At 40.1% G+C, this 18680-nt stretch overlaps 1 protein-coding gene across 3 annotated transcripts in view; it reads left to right on the forward strand.

Moving 5' to 3' along the window:
- The window catches only part of LOC101878592 (pro-neuregulin-1, membrane-bound isoform), a 102244-nt gene that overhangs the window by 65726 nt on the left and 17838 nt on the right, over nt 1-18680 (forward strand). For 2 of the 3 annotated variants that reach the window (XM_034072759.1, XM_034072760.1), the window contains exons 2-3: nt 8541-8670; nt 15322-15380. In XM_034072759.1, the coding sequence (XP_033928650.1) occupies nt 8541-8670; nt 15322-15380 (189 nt within the window). Of the gene's footprint in view, nt 1-8540; nt 8671-14606; nt 14675-15321; nt 15381-18680 lie in introns of all 3 variants that reach the window. The other variant, XM_031054232.2, reaches the window with a different exon arrangement.

Here is an 18680-nt window from a genome sequence, read left to right on the forward strand (position 1 = left end):
AGCGCCTATTAAAAAAACCCTAAAAATACAAGGTCTTGGTAATCCCTGCTGGAATACAATTATCCAAATAAACTGACACTTAAATTTGAGCTTCAGTGCATTAGGAAGGAAGCTTGTCTTCAATAAGCATTCTTGTTCTTTACTTATCTCCCACACCTGCCAGTGTTACTGGGGGTCCTCTCTTGTGATGCTTCTTATAATAGATATAAATAAAGGAGATACTTGGAAAGCTGTGAGCAATCTTTTTTTTTCTGAGAGAAGTTGCCTTTGCCATATCTTTAACTCAGAAATGGATGTGTATTTCCATACTAGCCTGTGTTTCAAGGGATGTCGCAAGAACTACCATTACACAGGAAGAACCAATCTCCAGTATTCTTCTCTTCCTCACCACCCAGGGACCTCAGGCTGGTTAAAGAGATTGAGCTGTAAATGTCTCAGGGCCAGCACAATCTTTTCATGCCTCAAGTTTCCAGTGGCTTTTTCTCATGGCCACCCCCATGAAGTAGAAGGCCTCTGGGAAAACAGCAAGCAGCCTTCTGTGCTTTGGGAATAAGGACAGAGGAAGGGGACATGCCCTTATGGAGTTTGACTGTGTACCTCAAAACCACTGAAGCTTGTTCCATTGTGGAATTAGTAAACTAATGCATGTTTTTCACTGCAGAGCATGCAATAAGAATGGATTAATTCATGCCTAGGAGTCCTGGACTGGACATACTGAATTTTTCAAGGAAAAGTTGCATACATAGCTTCCTCTTGCAAACTTATTAAACATCAGGTATTTCAGTAGGAAAGCTTTGTTTTCAACAAGGCTAAACACTTAAGGCACTGTGTTGGAATTTATTTGACTTCAGAAAAACTTTTTTAAGACAGCAAGGGAAAACAAGGAAGTGAATATGACTATAAATTAAGCAGGTCTAGAGAGCTGTCTTGAATTTCTGCAGGCTCATATGCTCGGTTTTAAGTGTGTTCTTCCCGAAATGCTTTCCTGAAGTAGGGTTCCTGACTGTATATGAAATATCATTTGTAATAGAAAGCTTTCATGTTTCCTTAGATAAGCTGCTGAATAGTCTTTATTATCCCTACATCTCTGTGAGAAGATAGCACTAAAGAACCAGAGATTTTGCACTTATCTGCAGGTGTATAATTGGAAACTTGATATTAATAAGAAAAATCCTTCAGAGGAAAGAAGAAAAAGAGCTTATTTTTACCACATTATGATGGAATGGAGGTATTTCAGTACTCAATGTGATAAGGAAATAGTTATGTCAGTATCACTACATACCCATCAAGTGAAACTTGATGGTACCAGGTACTTCTCTTATAAGTCTCCCTTACAATTTTGAGGGTGTGCTCTGTATCTGCACTGATGGTTCTTCCCAGCAGCCTGAAGAGACCATTCAGAGCTCTGTGGAGGAGCTGTGAGGTACATGAGAGTAAGGTCCCTTGTGATGGCACACATCTTGCCAAATGTGTTACTAGTTGTTATGCATGGACTCTGTCCCTGTTAGGAATTTCCAGCCCAATGAGTTATTGACCTTACCTTGCTGCAGTGTGAGCATGCAAAAGAGCAGGGTGAAGCCTCTTAAGCAAAGCGAGCCAGGAATCCTTTTCTACAGTTTATTTGGCCACTCAGGCTTTTCTGCATAGTGGGATATTCTCCAGTGCAGCAAAGGACTCCACACTGGATAAAGTTCACAGTATCATGGCAGTTGCATTCATCTCCTTATCTGCTGTCTGCTTTAATCTAAGACCTATAAGTTTTCAGACCCTCACACCCATTCCTGACATTTCAAGGTTGTTTGAGAGTCCCCTAGTATTAAAGGCCCTTGCCTATCTGGCTGTCAGTTTAACATTCCTGGGCTTAGACGTATTTTTCCCGCACTGGTTCAGTCTACCTCTATTTCCTTTGCACTTCCTTTCTTTTCTTTTTTCTCTGCCCTTCCCCACCACACACACATTTTTCCTCTTGGGACCTTCTGGCCTGTCACTGCCTTGTGTCTTGCCATTCACATCTCCCCTCACCAGGTAGTGAATGTTTTCCAAAGGCTCTTGCAGACCTTTTGCAGACACTTATCACATCACCCTGGAGTGAAAGCTGACATCTTTCATGGCAATCGGAAAGTGTGTCTTGTCTCAAAACCCAGTTTCAACCAGGTCACTTCATGAACCCTTGCACTCTTCCACAACCCATGTTACCCCTTTTTTTCTGACAACTCTAGTGTTGTCAAGCAGTAATTGCATTTCCTCACTAAGAACCAGTGAGCTGTGTGTGTCTCTGCCAATATTTCCTCCTGTCTTAAAGTTAAATGAAGCAAATAAAAATTGTTCCCCATCAGGCCATCTTTAGCATGTGTCACCTCTTGACCCTCTGTGGTGAGCCAGATGCTGTGCAGGTCTTGCAGTCACGCGCCTGCCAACTGGGTCAGTCTGTTGGCCTATCAGGGAGGAAGCGATCGGGTGGTGCAGCGAGCTGAAGCGTCTGTCTTCTGTTTTTCTTTTTCTTTCTTTTTTTTCTTTCCTTTTTTTTTCCTTTGGCTTTGCTTTGCTTTGCTTTGCTAAGGTTGGATTAGTGAGGGGAAGCTGCCGCTCAGTCTGTGTCGTAGGGGGAACTCTTGCTGCTTGGTTCAGCAAGAGTTTATGTGCTCTCGATCTTTCCTGAAGTTTCTATCTTGCAGGCCCAGTGATTTCCTGTTTCCTTCTTGCTGCCTCTGATCTTCATAGAGATAATGCCAAAGCAAGAAAGCACTGTCTTAGGGCCAGAGAGTAAATCTACTAACTTGCATGCACTTAATTCCAGCTGCTAGCAAAACAGCAAGCTCCTTAAACGATCCTCTGTGAAAGTCCCAGGAATCTGCTACATTGAATGTTCTTTGTGAAGAGCTTAAAAACTTTTGTAACTAGATTGCACAGCAGTTTCAGGTATTACATCACCAGGGTAAAAAATTGTAAGCAGCCCCATGAAATAGATCATAAATTCTTTCTATACAGATTTGGATTTATTTCTTTTTTTCTCTGATGTTCACACATCGGTGTTTGTAGTGTTTTAAAACCTAGTATGTTCAAAGCTGCGTGGATGCAGTTTCAGCTCTGAAACAATTAAATGGGAAGGGCATGAAACATATCCTTCTACACACCTGGTAATATGGAAATTCTTGTCTGTTCAGAAAGGGGGTAGGTTTTGGTTACTCTCAGGTTTTGCTTTCTCTTCTCCTTGAAGTTACCCATATAGCTTTTGCTGCACGCATAGAGCCAGCAGCTTTAATTCTTCAGTGCAGTAGAGAAATGCCAAGGTTTTCTGCAATCACAAATACTTTGCAAATCAATCAATCAGGCTCATCAAGGAAGTTGAAGTATGCTAAAGAGGCTCAGTACTCAGTAGGAAGAAAACATAGATGGTTTAACTGAGACATAGAAGGATTAAGTGCTACAGCCAGAGGTACATGGGGAATCAATCTCCTCTGCAGATCAGGGCTGGACATCTTTAAACTGACCATCAGCAACTCAAGAGGGAACAGGATTGTGCTTCTAAAGAAATGACTGAGCTTTAAGGGAGGGAATGTGAGTTAGTAGAGCTGACTTACTTATGGTGGCACACATTTTGTCACACCAAAGCTCACTTGTGTCTGCTCTCTCTGCTTCCTCTCTCTCTCTGTCCCTCCTTCATTTCATGCAGGTCCTTTCCTCTTCATTTGGCATGAGCTGCAGGTAGTCTTTGCTTAAGCCTTAATCTCAGAAAACATTGATAAGCAAAAGTGCTTGTTCTGTTCTTCCCCATTAATTTACTCTATTTATTCACAAAAGGAGACTGGAAGGGTCTTTTCCTGCAGTCAATTAGCTGGCGTATTTACATCCCACAAGTGGCCTTTAAGTAAGAAGGAACTTCCTTTGTGCTGCAGCTGCAACTTGACTTTGTCTCCATTTAGTCATAGATATCGCACTAGTCCCCTTGCACGACTTTGAGTGTGTCCTCTGATTTTACACCAGCTTTGCAGAAACTTAATTCAAAGAGGCATGGAAACTATTCTGTTTAGGTTGCAAAGCCCTTTTCTCTCAGTCTGCACTCAGAGGACACTTAGGGCTCCTCTCAGTGAACTGCCTCACCAGTGCAGGGCCTGGGAGTCCTGCTGCAGCTGCTGAACTTCAGAGGGGGGTTTGGAAAGCAAGAGAGAGAAAGACAATGCATTTTCTGTTTCAGGACAAAAAGGGTCAGAGATTCCCCCAGGTAAGCTCAGAATTACATGAAGTTTTGTCTACTTAACACAAAATGTTCCTAAGGTAGTTTTACAGCAGTAATTCATGTTTTAGAGAGTAGTTTCTGAAAGGCAGAATAGCTTCTAGTTTTCTTACTGTAATGGCTTTAAACGGTTTCCATAGAGGGAGGCAGATCTTGTTTTTCAGTGCCATGTGAATATACACATTAGTGGAGACTGTGCTCGTACTGGCTGCAGTTGTTTTTCTGAGTGTGGTGTTTTCTACATTCAGGGAAGGAAAAAAAAAAGGGGGGGGGTAGAGCATGCAAGTGTTTTCAGGTGTTGTCTCATGCATGATATGTTCCAATTTCATTACAGCATGTAATTTGGTCCTTTCACTAAGCCAGGGGTTTAATGTAGAACTTAGGAGAAAAAAACAGCTTTTCTACCTCGTACTTGTACAGCTAAAAAAAAAGAAAAATTACATAAAAGAAAGGAGGTATAAGTTATGACTAGGTGAATAAAGAACACCGCACAGTTACATGGTCTACAGCTGTGCTTTACTTCACCGATGCCAGTCATTTCTATTATACATCCTCCAACCCCGTGTCTGCTAGATATGTATGTAAAGGCAGTGTTTTAGGGCTAGTTATGGGCTGTATGAAATGAGCTCTGATGAACACCTGCTCGCAAACACCACATTTCTTCCGTTATGTGGGTTTAAGTGAAACTCAAGACCATAGTTAGTGTTTCTTGTATTTAATTTGCAAAATAGACTTACAGTGCATACACAGAATACTGGCCATATGCCATAAAAAGTATGTGTCCTGTGCAAAGCAAAATTAAGATCAAAATTAACTCACTGGAGACTTTTTTCCTCCCCTTACCGCACGGAGTTTCCAAACTCAGGCAGACTGGGACTCTAGTGCCAGTGAATCAGTAATGCAGAGAAAATGCTCATGCAAGATTTATACAACAGTTTTGACAACGCGATGCCAAAAATGTGGGTAGAGGCACTCCTCACAAATACATGTAAAGCCCTTGTATCATGAGATTACTCTGAGAGCTGCAGATTATTCCCATCTCTAGTAATCAGTTCAGACCAATTGCTGCTTTCCAAAGCTCGCTTGCACCAGCTGGGAAATAGCTGTTACTGTGAAACTCCACTGTGATCTGCTTTTGATTGAGCTGCTGCTTAAAGAAAAAGCAGTAAGCAAGATGATGAAAACAATTTTAGATAGCTACAAGCCCACCTATTACTATCTACTTTCATAATTCAATTTAAAACATTTCATTAGCCAGCAGAGTAGTAAAATATTTTTTTTTGTCAGAAACATCACAGACAATATTATTTTTTTTTTTATTCCACATTAATGCATTAGCTTTCTGAGCTCAAGGAAATCCTCAGAGTGCCTGTCTCACTTGCAGGTTGAAGTCTTTTAGTAAAGTAAAATACACAATGGTGGATAGGCTATCAGCAGGGGTAAGCTTAATAGTGAGTTGCCTCTTGAGATTCATGAGGACTTAAAAATGCACATTACTGTGTAGATGTGATTCACTCACCCACATTTATTACAGCTTAGGTCTTCCTATGCTATAGCCTGTCACCTTAAGGCATCTCCTTTGGACTAGTAACCCAGTCTCCTTTAAAGCCAGGAAGAATGAAAGACCCTTCCACAAGGCAAAACTCCCCTTCTTATGATTCATGTCAAGGGTGGTTGTCAATCCATTGACATCAAGCACAGATGACCCTTCACCGCTGAGCTGATGGCAGTCTGTTGGCCAGTCTTTTGTCAACACTGCGTGCAAAGTCCTGTTTGAACCAGTGCTAGCCGAAAGAGTGTCAGACTACTCTTAAAACATGACCCCTTTTCCTGCCTCTAGACAAGGCATAAATTTATCCTGGTCTGAGAGGTTATAAATCATGCTTTGAGGGGCCAGGAGAAAGGAATGTGTTATTACGAGGAATTAGTACTCCGTGTTTGCATTTTCATTGGCACTTAGAGGTCCCAGTCAAGATCAGGATCTGGATAGATGTGACACCGTGGGTGGGTGCAACAGTGAGTAGCAGGAGGGAGCTTGAATTTCAGAGGTCATGGGAGGGCTTTTCCTGGCCCATCAGAGAAGGGCACCCCATGCAAGCAAGGCATCATTGGAAGAAAGAGAAAGAAGCTGCTGTGCTGGTAGTTAATGGCAAAGGAAGGAAGGGATACAATATAGCTAAATCCACTCTGAAAATGGTGCCAGCCAAGGTGGCCCATTCTCCCAAGTGCTGAGGGCTAAAACTGAAGTTTTACCTGGAAGATGATGGAAAACACATGAAAACCAAATATGTCAGGGACTGCTTCATCCTAATTCTCAGAAAAAAGAACTTGAAATGTGTAAGTGGTATTTCTTGGTAGCCAATCTGATGAAAACAAAACCTCTGTTTTCTTTGGATTCAATGTGTGCAGCAAATGGTAGAACATCACACACTGCCTACTACAAACAACGCCCCTTGGGTGCCTTCATGTTAGAAAAAGCTTTGACTATCAGACAAATTTTATATAGGTGCTTGCAGCTTTCTAGCCAGCTCCATTGGAATTGTTCAGTAGATATGAGCATTGTTCCACCTCAGGATAGAAGCTGTCTTTCAGAAAGAAAAATACTGGGATTTGTTCAGCACTGTAAGAAAATTTCTTACTTCTGTATGTCTGGAGATGGCTGAACAGAAACCTTTCAGGAATCTTTCCCCACTTGTTACAGATTACAGGTAGCCACTTCAGTTAGCTTTAGCTGTTTAAAAACTAGGGTCTTATTCTCAAGAGTTTAAGCTTGCTTTGCAGTCAATGTAGAGGACCAGACCACCCATAGCAGGGATAAGTTGAGCTGCTTTCTGTGATTGGTGGAGAGCACCTTACAACTGAACAATTCAGTTTTAGTCAAGTAACATCAAATAAAGCTAATAATGTGAATGACTTACCAGATATCACATAGCCCATCAGTGGCATGGTTCCTGAGCTGGGTACCGACTGGTGTATAGGCCTCAAGCATTTCTACCCTGATTCAGAGCAAAACTTACCCAAACTAGGGGACAGCCAGAGATACTCATTTGAGGCTACAGCTGCAGCCTAGCAGATATATGACTGAGTTGGTTTTAACTCAACCCATGGAGGTAAGTTTGCAAGCACAGAGTAGCTTTGAGGAGCTGAGGACATAATACTGCCTCCCCATAAATCACTGTGGCAGTTAGCTAGTTTAGGGCAACCTCAGATAGATTCACCATACCCTAGCAGTTACCAGCAATGACAATAGGGGGCACTTTTTGAGGACTGTTTCTCCTACTGTACTGCTCTTTGCTCAGAGTACTGTACTTTGCTCAGAGTATTTCCTTGACAGACTGCTTGGGCAAATCCTAATGCTGAGATTTTTCATCCTACCGTGACAGCCTCCTAGGTTTGCTAACCAAACTATGCTCCTGCCTTCTTCAGGTATTCCCTAAACACAGCAGGGAGTAAGCTAAGAAATTTCTTAACAGGGGTACTTCTTAACAGTGGTACTTCTATTTAATAGCAATTTAGACACCTAATGGTGTCTAGCAGCATTGATAGCCCAAACTGCTAGTAATTCAAGCCCATTCCAGGAGATGCTAGGTTGGCCTACTGATGAAACACTCCTGTGGACACAAGGGTAGCAATTGTACACACACAAGAAAGGATGATGCCTTCAGCCCCCTTGCCCTCTGCCTCCCTAAGAGTTAAAGCAGAACAGCCACAGCTCTCTCTTATGAGCAAGGGAAGAGGTATTCAGCATTCAGCTGATCACCCTCTCCCCTGGGAAGAAAGCAATGGCTGGACCAAGGGGTTCAGTCCTGAGAGACTGGATCAGCACAGGGTCTCAGGTTAAGCTCCAGTGAAAAACACCTACTTCAAGATGATGCCAGGAAGAAACCTCATCCAATGCCACAATTTATTTGGCGCTATATCAGCAGCCTGTAATGACCCTCACACCCCAAAATCACTTGAATGTAATTAACATAACTAACAGCACATAAATTCCACATTTTCAATTAAATAAATGTATGTTCAAGAAATTTAAGGTCACTTGATGGACAGTGCTAGTGAAATCCTCCCTTTTTCCCAGGCTGGGTGTGGGGTAGCCTATCTCTGAGGTATGTATTTAAACACCGCTCCCTGTGTCAATCAATAAAATACAGAGTTAGGTAGTGTTTGTAGCTGCAGCAGACAGCAAGTTCAGAGGACTTGCCAGATCCTCCTTGACTTTATTCTTTCCTCACACAGAAGTACATTTTCCAGTCAGGAAGTAAAACTAAGCTATTCTGTTCTATATTTTCACTCTTGTCTTTTCCAGCTACTTCTACATCTACAACGGGGACAAGTCATCTCACAAAATGTGACGTAAAGCAGAAAGCCTTCTGCGTAAATGGGGGAGAGTGCTACATGGTTAAAGACCTCCCAAACCCCCCAAGATACCTGTGCAGGTAAGAAAACCTATTTGCTCACTTTGATGGAGCCACCAGGTTCCAGAAATGCTTTTTCTTTAAAAGAGCACCTGAAAAATCTCTTTTCCTGTACTTGTGGCGTTAGATATTTCTTCATCTTTAAGGATGTAGATGTGAAAGTAACCTAGCAAGACCAACCTCTGTGTTCTATATATGAAGTATAAGAGATGCTAACTGGGAAAACTTCCTGCATGATACTGCCACAGCAAGCACCATTGATGTTAACGTGGTGTGAAGCAGCACAACTTGAGCCTCATGTTAAAAATAATGAAATAGATACTGCAAACTAACTACACTGCAAGTAGCAAAAAAGGTGTGTGGATATTTTGGATAAATACCCTTTATACAGGACAAACTGGTCATTTATATTTTGCGCTGTGGTGACTAAACACTTTCTCAAGAGACCAGATTCATGACTGGACTTTCTGCTGTTGTGTTTAATTACATAAAAAAACAACAAATATAATGGTAATTGACAGAGGTTAAATATTTTGTGTGAGGATCTTGATTCAGGAAGTTATATGAGTTTATTTTAAAGGGTGTGTTTGTGCACCATTCTTAAGTCCTGGCCTGTGCTGTATTGGGCTATTGCAATAGCCCACTATGTTGGAGAACATCCATGAAGAGCTACAGCACTGTAATCCATATCCTGCCTGGTAGCGCTTACCTCTTGAGCTGAACTAGTCATAGTGACTTACTGCTTCCCTCTGACTTGAGAGGAAAGTTAGCATTTAAACCATGGGAAATTAATGTGATATCTAGCAGGACTGAGTGGAAAGGGGGCACTTTTGTGAGGATATTGCTGTGTTTCAGACAGAGAAGGGACAATGGTCATTAAAGACTGTCACCTGCTGTAACTCTTCTGGAATTAAAAGTCAAAAAAACACTAATTGTAAAGATGAGTCTGGTGACTGAGCTAGGTAAAGCTCTATGATGTTTAATAAAACAAACAAGCAAATAAACAAAACCCAAGCTCCACAATGTTCTGCTTTACTTGTGAGTGTTCTTGGTTTTGTAGAAGGATGTTAGCTGCACTTCATGAGCTTTGTTTTGCTTTGGTTTTTCACAGATTGCTCTGTTGCTGAAAGTGATGAATATTTCATTGATTTTAGAATCATTTTTAGCTAAAGTGAATATGGAAAAGTTGCTGGCTCTGGTGGCGTGGTTTCTTTTTTGAGAGAGAAAAAGAAAGAAAGATTTGTGTTAAATTTCCACAATCATTATAAGCCAGCAGTACAAGATGAGCAGTTCGCTATGACTCTCCAGGCATGTACAAGAGCCTTACCTACCTGTTTTGACTTCCTATCCAAACACTGCTGAGAAAACTCCAGGGCAGCAGAGCTAAGCATCTAGCAGACTTGCTAATAATTTACAATGTCTTGACAGATTCAGAGGTACAGGGACTTTTTGTTTATTAAATTCAGAAATCTGATCGTGTTTGTTCTTCAATGCTATAGATTGGGTAACTTTTTAATTAAATGTCTCAGAGACACTTGAAGTGGGGATCTTTTTTCCCTCTTGTAGACAAGAAATAACCTTTAATTCTGAGGCTGGAGCTGAAAGAAAAGGCATTTTCTAAATTTGGCAGATGTGCCTCTCGCTGGGTGGCCCAAGACCTATTTGGAAAAAGCATGAGGGTGAATCTCATCTGCAGTAAGTCAGTGGAAAAGGATTCTTATCCTGAGGACAGTCAGGGCCACTGGTATTTTACAGGGCCTTTTGCTATGCCCTCTAATACTTGCCAGAATTGAAACTTTATGTTGTGTAGCAAAACAGGACATAATAGAGCAACGTAAGTGAGAGTACTTGAAAGTGGGTGTACTGGGAATCTGAAGAGACAAAATACGGTTCTCTTCTTATTTCATTAAAAATACAGATGTCTACTTTTAATTCTAGTATTCCAGTGTTAATTAAAATAAGTATCTAACCAGTACACATTGCCTTCATTGTTCTGAGAAAATAAATCTTCCTCCAGAACATGCCTGTGGAAACAGAATGCTTGAAATATGGTACTTGCTCTTCATATTTCTGCCTCAGTAGCAAGTTCACATTTTTCCATATGGTCCATCTGTTGAGAGCAAAAACAAAATTTCTAAAGCATGAGCCATATCATTCTAAATTGGTTTTATCCCTAACCAAAAAAACATGACTCAGATTCACAATAACCATGGAATTTTCCAAGTGATACCTAAGGTTTTGTAAACGCCCTTTCTATTAAAGAAAGGGAGCTCCTAAATCTATCTTCTATTAAAATCTAGCTATGTATTAAAAAATACAAAAAAAAATGTTTTGTAAAATGCATGGTACTATGATCCAGACTGCATCAGATTTTGCTCTCATGGATGCTGGTGTAAACTTCAGGAAAATTCCCTGCCTTCAAGAGGCAACCATTTGAAACACTCAAGAAACATGTGAAGACTTAGTAATGCATGTACAGCAACACCTATGATAGCATGTATGTTCTCTCCATGTGTTCTAATTATGGCCTCAGACTGAACAAAACAATCTCAAAATGCAAAAGGTGAAAAAGGAATCTACGAGACTTCTTAAATAAACTGTTGTATAAAGCTGTCAGAAGTTTCATAGGAACGTGAGTCGCATTTTGGAAACACCATAGACTTTTGAAGCTTGGACGTTACTGGCTTCCTATGAGACTGAGGTTCCTAAGTAATTTCTATTCAGTTGAAAACATGTCCCCAAGTTCCCTGAAGAAAAAAAAAAAACAACAGATAGCTTCTTCAATAAATACAAAATTAAGATCAGAATTCCTAGTGTTTGCTTCTTACTCGAAGAAAAACTTATATGAATATAATATCCATAATGCTTTTAGAGTGGTTTTTTTTTTTTTTTGAAGTATCCTACCAGGAAAGCCTTGCTGGTCTGACTAATTGATTTCTTACTCACAGAGATCATCTTTCTAGCCCTTTCAGTGTTACTGAAGAAATGATTTTACATCCGAATTTCACTGCATGGAAATAATGCTTCTCTCTAACAGAAAGATGATGCTGCTTTTCTTAATAGCAAAGGAGTGAATCACAGACTTTTTAACAATATAGCCATTTTCTATATCCATCATCACGTAAAGGCCTTGGTGGAATAGAAATTGATGGAACATTCTTAAAAGCAGCAAAAAGAGGACATTTGTTTCCATAATACTAGCAAAAGTTCCAGAGATTCATTCAACAAGCTGGATGGAAATAATAGTTCTGACTTACTTAGGCTATGAAATGGGTTGCTAAATATGGGAGTACACTGTGCTTCCCATGGAGAAAAACATTCTCCCATAATGTATATGCTTATAAGCAGTGGAGCAAATGGAAATGTGAGGTCCTCATCCATTCAACCATTCCTCTCCTGCCAAAACCCAGTATGATGACATGCATTCAGTGCAAATACTGCTCTTTGCAACTACTGTGTGTAGAGGGAAAAGCAATTATATTAGTATATGTGTTTTAGTATTGTGGTTTCATCCAGTCAATGCAATAAATAAATAGTCCAAGGAATCCTTTTTAGGCAGAAAGGAAATGATAAGGCTTTCACAGCACAAATGTCTATCGCTGCCCGAGTTACTTCACTCCAAATTTTGATAGCGTCATAAAAGAAAATGATGCATGGGTAATGAACTAGGAAGGACAGACTCAAGAAATAACATCTGGAAACTCTGAGTAAGCTGAGGTTTTTGAAAACCATACTGTTGCAAGCTGTTTGTAAAAGCACAGTCTACAGTAAACAATCCACCAAACAGCACTGGAAACAGTGTTGCACTGTGTATCTGAGCAAGAACATGTCTTCAGCATTCACACATAATCATAAGCAGACAGGCATAATCTCGGCTGTTGTCTTGGCTGGCTCATCCTGAACCGTTCTCAGTGGCAGGTGCTGTAGTCCATTTGCTGACAATGGTTTCAGAGCAAGAATAAATGCACCTGAACTGTTTTCAGCACCATCTCCACAGGGCTGACCCTGCTCAGTCTGGAAGAGATTTCATCGTTGTCTACACCAGTGTTCAAGTTGTTTTCATCACCTCCACAGCTGCAACCAACATCTGAAAACAAGCACAGACAGAGCAAGCAACCACCACTGGCCTGTGACAGGAGCAAAGCCTGAGGCTTTTAATCAACAGCATGTTCATTGGGATTGTGTAGGGTTCAGCCTGACAAACAAGATGTAGAGGTCCCAGTGAAGTGAAAGCCAACACAGCTGTAAATGCTGTCTTGCCAGGGATGGGTATTAAACAACATTACCATAGTGCAAAATAAAACTGGAATCACAGGGGTAGAACATTTTTACTCTTATTTAGTACCACAAGACAAAATGTCTTCTTATCAAAGGCATTTTGCCTTCTCTTAGAGAGGTGAAAGGTCTTTTATCATGTCTAGCAATATCACCTTTCATGACAGAGTTATCTGTTGCGTTTTTCTCAACTGAATATATCTGTGGAGACTAGGATCTCTCTAGGGTACTTACCAAAAGATGTGACCTTGTCTCTGAAGAACATAAACTCCCTTCCTTTGTAAACAAATATATTACAGCAGATCAGCTCCAAAGAATCATCTGCAGAACCTCAAAATAGACCTCGTTTTTACAAAAATAATTCCTGCATGTTTTACTTGAACAAGATACTAGTGTTTATGTCTGACACTAGTCCTCTGTCAAAGTGATTTTCTGGAAATCCCATTTGTACAAGGGCAGCATCCCTCACCTTAGGACTAGAAACAATGGTGGAATTTGAAAAATCAGGACAGCTTTCAGTGCACATGAAACTTGGATGGACAGGAGAGGTGGAAGATTATTCTGAGCAGCATGCATTTGCAAGTAAGAAGGATCTTTGGCCCCTGGCAAGTAAACAATGAAGCAATTTGAAAAGGAAACTAGCACCAGATTGGCATCAGGAGAAAAAGAGGAGATGATTCTTGCACCATGACAGACTCATGGAGAGTGTGAGTAAGACACACAATGCAAGTGAGATGTATTGAGGAAAAAGAGAGGATAGAAGAAGGAGAAGGAAAGAAGATTGAAATCTATAGGTGTTCAGTGTGGTGGACAGTAATTCACACTTACATTTGAACTACAGGAGCCTGCATTGCTATAGTGATCTTTTGGGAGCCTGAGCTCTGCACCAAAATGGAGAATAAAGGTGCAGGAAGAATTGCCACCCACAAGCAGAAAAGACAGGCAAAGCACAGAAAAGAAATTCCTTCACTGTGACCAAAGGGGAAGCTGCACCAAAGTTTGCTGCAGAATTGCTTATGAACTGCAAGGGTGGACAGCAATGGGGCTTCAGATTTAGAGACCACCTCTGCCTTCTGATCTTCCTTATTGACCAGAATGACTGTTTTTTCATGTCAGCCATGTACTTCCTGCCTTGGAATCTGAGTTTATCTTCTCATTTTCTGATTATTTTTTGTTTTCTGTGATTGCTGCTTTAACTATTCCACTTCAAAGGAAATTACTGGAAGATGCAACCTGTTATTACAGAAGTAGGAACATCATGGTATTTTCATAGATTCTATGTGACTGGTGAAAGCAATGGTGTAAATCGCTGTTTTACACTGCTTTGCAAATTTAGAAAAAACTTACTCTGGTGCCTTCATCAGGTGGAATAAGCCATGAGCTGATATACATTTTTGCTAGTCTTGATTCTTCTTTTTCTTCTCTATTTTTTCAAAACAGACAAGCAAAAAGAATTTTTAGATTTTGATTATTTTTTTTTCCTCTGGTGGATTTTACTGTAAATTTTGCAAAGTGTTGTGTTCTGGAAAGTTTACACTTTCTTGCCCCTTTTCTGATAATTTTTTTCTAACACCTAACCAGGAGGTCACTTAGTGCGCTCCCATCTCCATAGGCCAGCAGATGTGAGTCTGTTAGTGCAGTGGTTTTGGTGTACTTTTGCTTATCACGTTTTTGCCCTTTAGGTGCCAACCTGGATTCACTGGAGCAAGATGTACTGAAACTCTGCCCATGAAAATCCAAAACCAAGAAAGTATGTTAAAATAATCTGAACTTTGCTTTCTTCCCCAACTACAGCAACAAAATCAATAGTACTTGGTGTTTTCACAGTTCAGCTGGAACCGGCCTCTTTACGCACTAATTTATGACCCGATTCTCTAAAGTGAAATCTGTACACCATGGCATTATTGACCTCCAAAATGTTTCTCATTTGTGTGATTTTTGATCTCTCCATCCGTTCACAGATGCATTTGCATTGCACACACCAGCAGCTTTCTTGTTTGGGAGACTGCTGTAAAGTGCAACCCTAAAAGAGCAAACTCACGGAGATGAGTGATGTGTCCTCGCTGCCTTGTGGAAAGTGCATCCTAAAAGCAATTTGGGAATTTGGAATGGTGAATTTCTGCCTCGAAACATCTTGAAACACACTTTGATCTGGATTGGTTTGGTTTGGCTGGCTTTTCGGGGGGGGCGGATTTCTTTTCATTTCCACAGAGCAAATGAGTTGCTCTCAGCATCTTGAGCCATTTTGACATGCTAAACCGAGATTCAGTTTCTGAAAGTGAACTCACCAAGTCATATCAGTTCACTCTGACGGAGCTTCTTTCTTAGCATATATTCACCTCTTCTCTTTTCTCTGTTTTTTTCTGTACCATTTTTTTTGTTTGTTTTTCCTCTCAGGTGCCCAAATGAATTTACTGGTGATCGCTGCCAAAACTACGTAATGGCCAGCTTCTACAGTACGTCCACTACCTTTCTGTCTGTGCCGCAGTAGAAGCATGCTCAGTCGGTGCTGCTTTCTTGTCGCTGCATCTTTCCTCCAATTATTTATTTTTAATCAATAACTAGATTTGTTGCCTAAGGCCTAATATTTATTGTCTCTGCCTGTTGCATGAAATTGATAACAAAAAGCAATTGCAATATTCTCCTGGATTGTTTGACATTGAGGTTATGGGGAAATTAGAGACTTAGGAACATTGTAAAAGTAACACTGAATGGTGTGATACGGACTCCCCACTGACATCAAGCAGTAAAATGCAAAAAAGATGCTTTGAAAGTCTCATGTTCTATTTACCACAAAAAAGCTTATGCATCTTTGTAGAGGGTAGAACTCCCCCAGCAAAGGGAAAGGTAGCTAATCATCTGCTTGCATATGAGATTTGCATTCAGACCTACAAGTTACAGGTAATTGATGCGCTTAGATTGCTTCTAATGAGCACATGCCAAACAGGATCTAAATATTCATCCTCATCATTGTCCAATTTTCAGGGCAAAAAGACACAGAAAGAAAAAGAAAAGGGGGAGAGATGGCATAAATGATGGGGTCTGACATACTTATTTGTGGCTAACAGGTACAAGAGATCAAGTATTTCAGAGCCAGGTTAATTGGCTAAGGAAATTTACTAGGCAGACACACATAAACACAGACTCACATCCAACACAGAGGACACTATGTTAGACTTCTGGTAGAATCAGCACTGCAGTCACATGTCTCATAAGCACAGAGGGATGGGTTAATTATTATTACTTGTCAGGGAGAAAGCAGAAAGTACACCGAATATTTATTTTGTCTTATTGGCTATAGCAAAGTCAGAGGTAACATACAAGAAAATTGCTTAGATCTTACATTTTAATGCATGTGTACTATTCATAATTAATTGTCTCTGGCATCTGAATGTACTATGATCTAAAAACAATATTATAGGAACTGGTTTTTTGATTGATTACTTGCCATCACACATTTCAGAGACTATAGGCTAGCTTAATTTAATTTCCATTAGTATATAGGACAAAAAGCAGTTTAGCATGTGCTGGACATTTTGGAGCCTGAAGATATGCATAGGTTTTCTCTTATACTGATGGATGAAAAATGTCCATACATAATTCATACTGCCCATCATGGAAGCTACCCATGTAAATCTCAAGGGTGCTGACTAGAGACCAGACCTTCCAGCATTCAAGTGTGTATTTTATGCCCTGTTTTAAAAGCTTTATTGGTGTGAGTTATTTTTAAAATGCCTCTGGTAACTATGGATTTGAAAAATTTTACACTATTACAGTGTTTAAGTTTACCATACATTAGATTTAAATGGCCTTTTCTGGGTATTGCAGTAAAAAGTACAGTTAAGCTATTCTTAGAAGCATCATTTAAAAGGAGGTCATGTAAAAACACAAAATCCATTGTTTATTGTTGAGTTTGCCCTGAAAACTGTGGAAGAATTCTATGTTGACTATAAATTCATTTTCCTACCCATGAAAACAGAAAAAGATGTTTAGGTGGGGTTTCCCTTATTAGTTTTTCACTTTCCTAACTCTGGTTGGGATTTTTAACGAAATTTTTGGGCAGTAGGTATTTTGTGAAGTTGCATCCATGGAAAAGACACAAATGCCTTTGCCTCACTGCAAGTTATGCTCATCTGCAAGTCCTTAAGTTAGTCCAGTACTGTTCTCCTTGAAACGCAAGGAGAGCACACCACTACCTGCCCTAGGCTACTCTGAGAGCCCCAACAATGGCTGTGAGACTCTGGCACTTCTGCCTAGCCTGTGTCTGCAGTATAATAGATGTCTTAAACTGCAACAAATCTAAAGTGACACTTTTGTAAAGGGTCCAGTGAGGATAGATATAAATAAAAAATAATCATTAAGGAACCATTTATATGACTTTTTATTACAGTAGCCAACACCAACCAGAGCATACAGTTAAGAAGGGGACTCAGAATGAGAGTTATCTTCAGACAAATACTGAATTTGGGGCTTAAAGCCAAGCTCATATTTTGCTCCAAGTGGTGCGGGTAATTAACTTAGCTCTGCAGATGCAGTTTTTGCAAAGTTCAGAGAAAATTGGGATGTTAAAGAGCCTAAGTGCCAATAGGAACCAAAAGTGTGCATACAGCGCTATCTCATTTTGCTTGCTTTCAAAAGGTGTTACTTTAAAGTATTTTCTCCTATACCCTGTCTTTGCTGCAGCGGTTTTGACTTTGAGGCTCACTGTCCACCACTGGTTCATAATACACCAGAAGGTGGTCCCCAAAAGTGTTGCAAAAATACAACTATTCCCTGCAGATATACTAGCTATAATTGAATGTTCATGTATTCGCTAATTTTTATGTAGCTATGCATTGAGAACTCTTATGGCAGTACTGCAGAATGGTCTTTGAGATAAGAAACATTGGTGGAGCCTTGGATTGATAGAAAGTTGATGACGCTTCTCTAGAGCATAATTATAGGTAAAGTCTTTGTCCTCCTAAATGCCCCAGATCAGCCAAGGATCACACCCAAAGGGCCAACTGACTTGCATACCTCACTAGTTAACAGTTATATACATATTGTGAACATAGAACAACTCACAGGGCATGCTGGGAGCTATCTGGGGCATGAATTGAATTAATGAATCTTATCTGAAATTTTCATTTTCTAAAGACTTTCAACACCCTTAATTGTAGTCTTTATATGTTAAGACCAAGACTCCTAAATGATAGAGTTGAAAGATATCATTGTCCATCTTCTGCTCAAGGTTAAAGATGGCAGTATTTCACTATAAACAGCTCAATTAATGCTCACTAAATGCTAAAAATGCTATGGTAGAATACTCTAATTAAGAAAGGATGTTTTTTATGCTTCTGAGACTCAAATCAGTTATACAAAAACATTTTTACAGGAGCTATAGGACTTAACATCCTTTAACAGCTCAAAATTGATTTTGCAGCCTAAGTACCACTGAAATGATCCAAGACTTAGGACGCAAAATGGATACTAAGCCTCAGGAAGAGACACAGCATCCCAGCTACTCAAGCAGAATTTTGAGACATTCAGTTTTGCTCTGTGATAGTTTGGAGGACTTAGTTTTAATTAAATTTACAGGAAAAAAAAGGAACTTTTTTAGGATTTGTTGTTACCCACAAAACACATTTAGTGAGTAAATTAAACAATGACTTGCAAGAAACATGGCACCTTGATACATTAGAGGTGAAATTGGTCTCCCTGGACCTCTGTGCTGCTGCAGTTGATCCAAATGGGCCCTTGCCTTGTCAGGTGCAAGG

The sequence above is a fragment of the Melopsittacus undulatus genome, chromosome Z (assembly GCF_012275295.1).
Source record: "Melopsittacus undulatus isolate bMelUnd1 chromosome Z, bMelUnd1.mat.Z, whole genome shotgun sequence".
NCBI classification, from domain to species: Eukaryota; Metazoa; Chordata; class Aves; order Psittaciformes; family Psittaculidae; genus Melopsittacus; species Melopsittacus undulatus.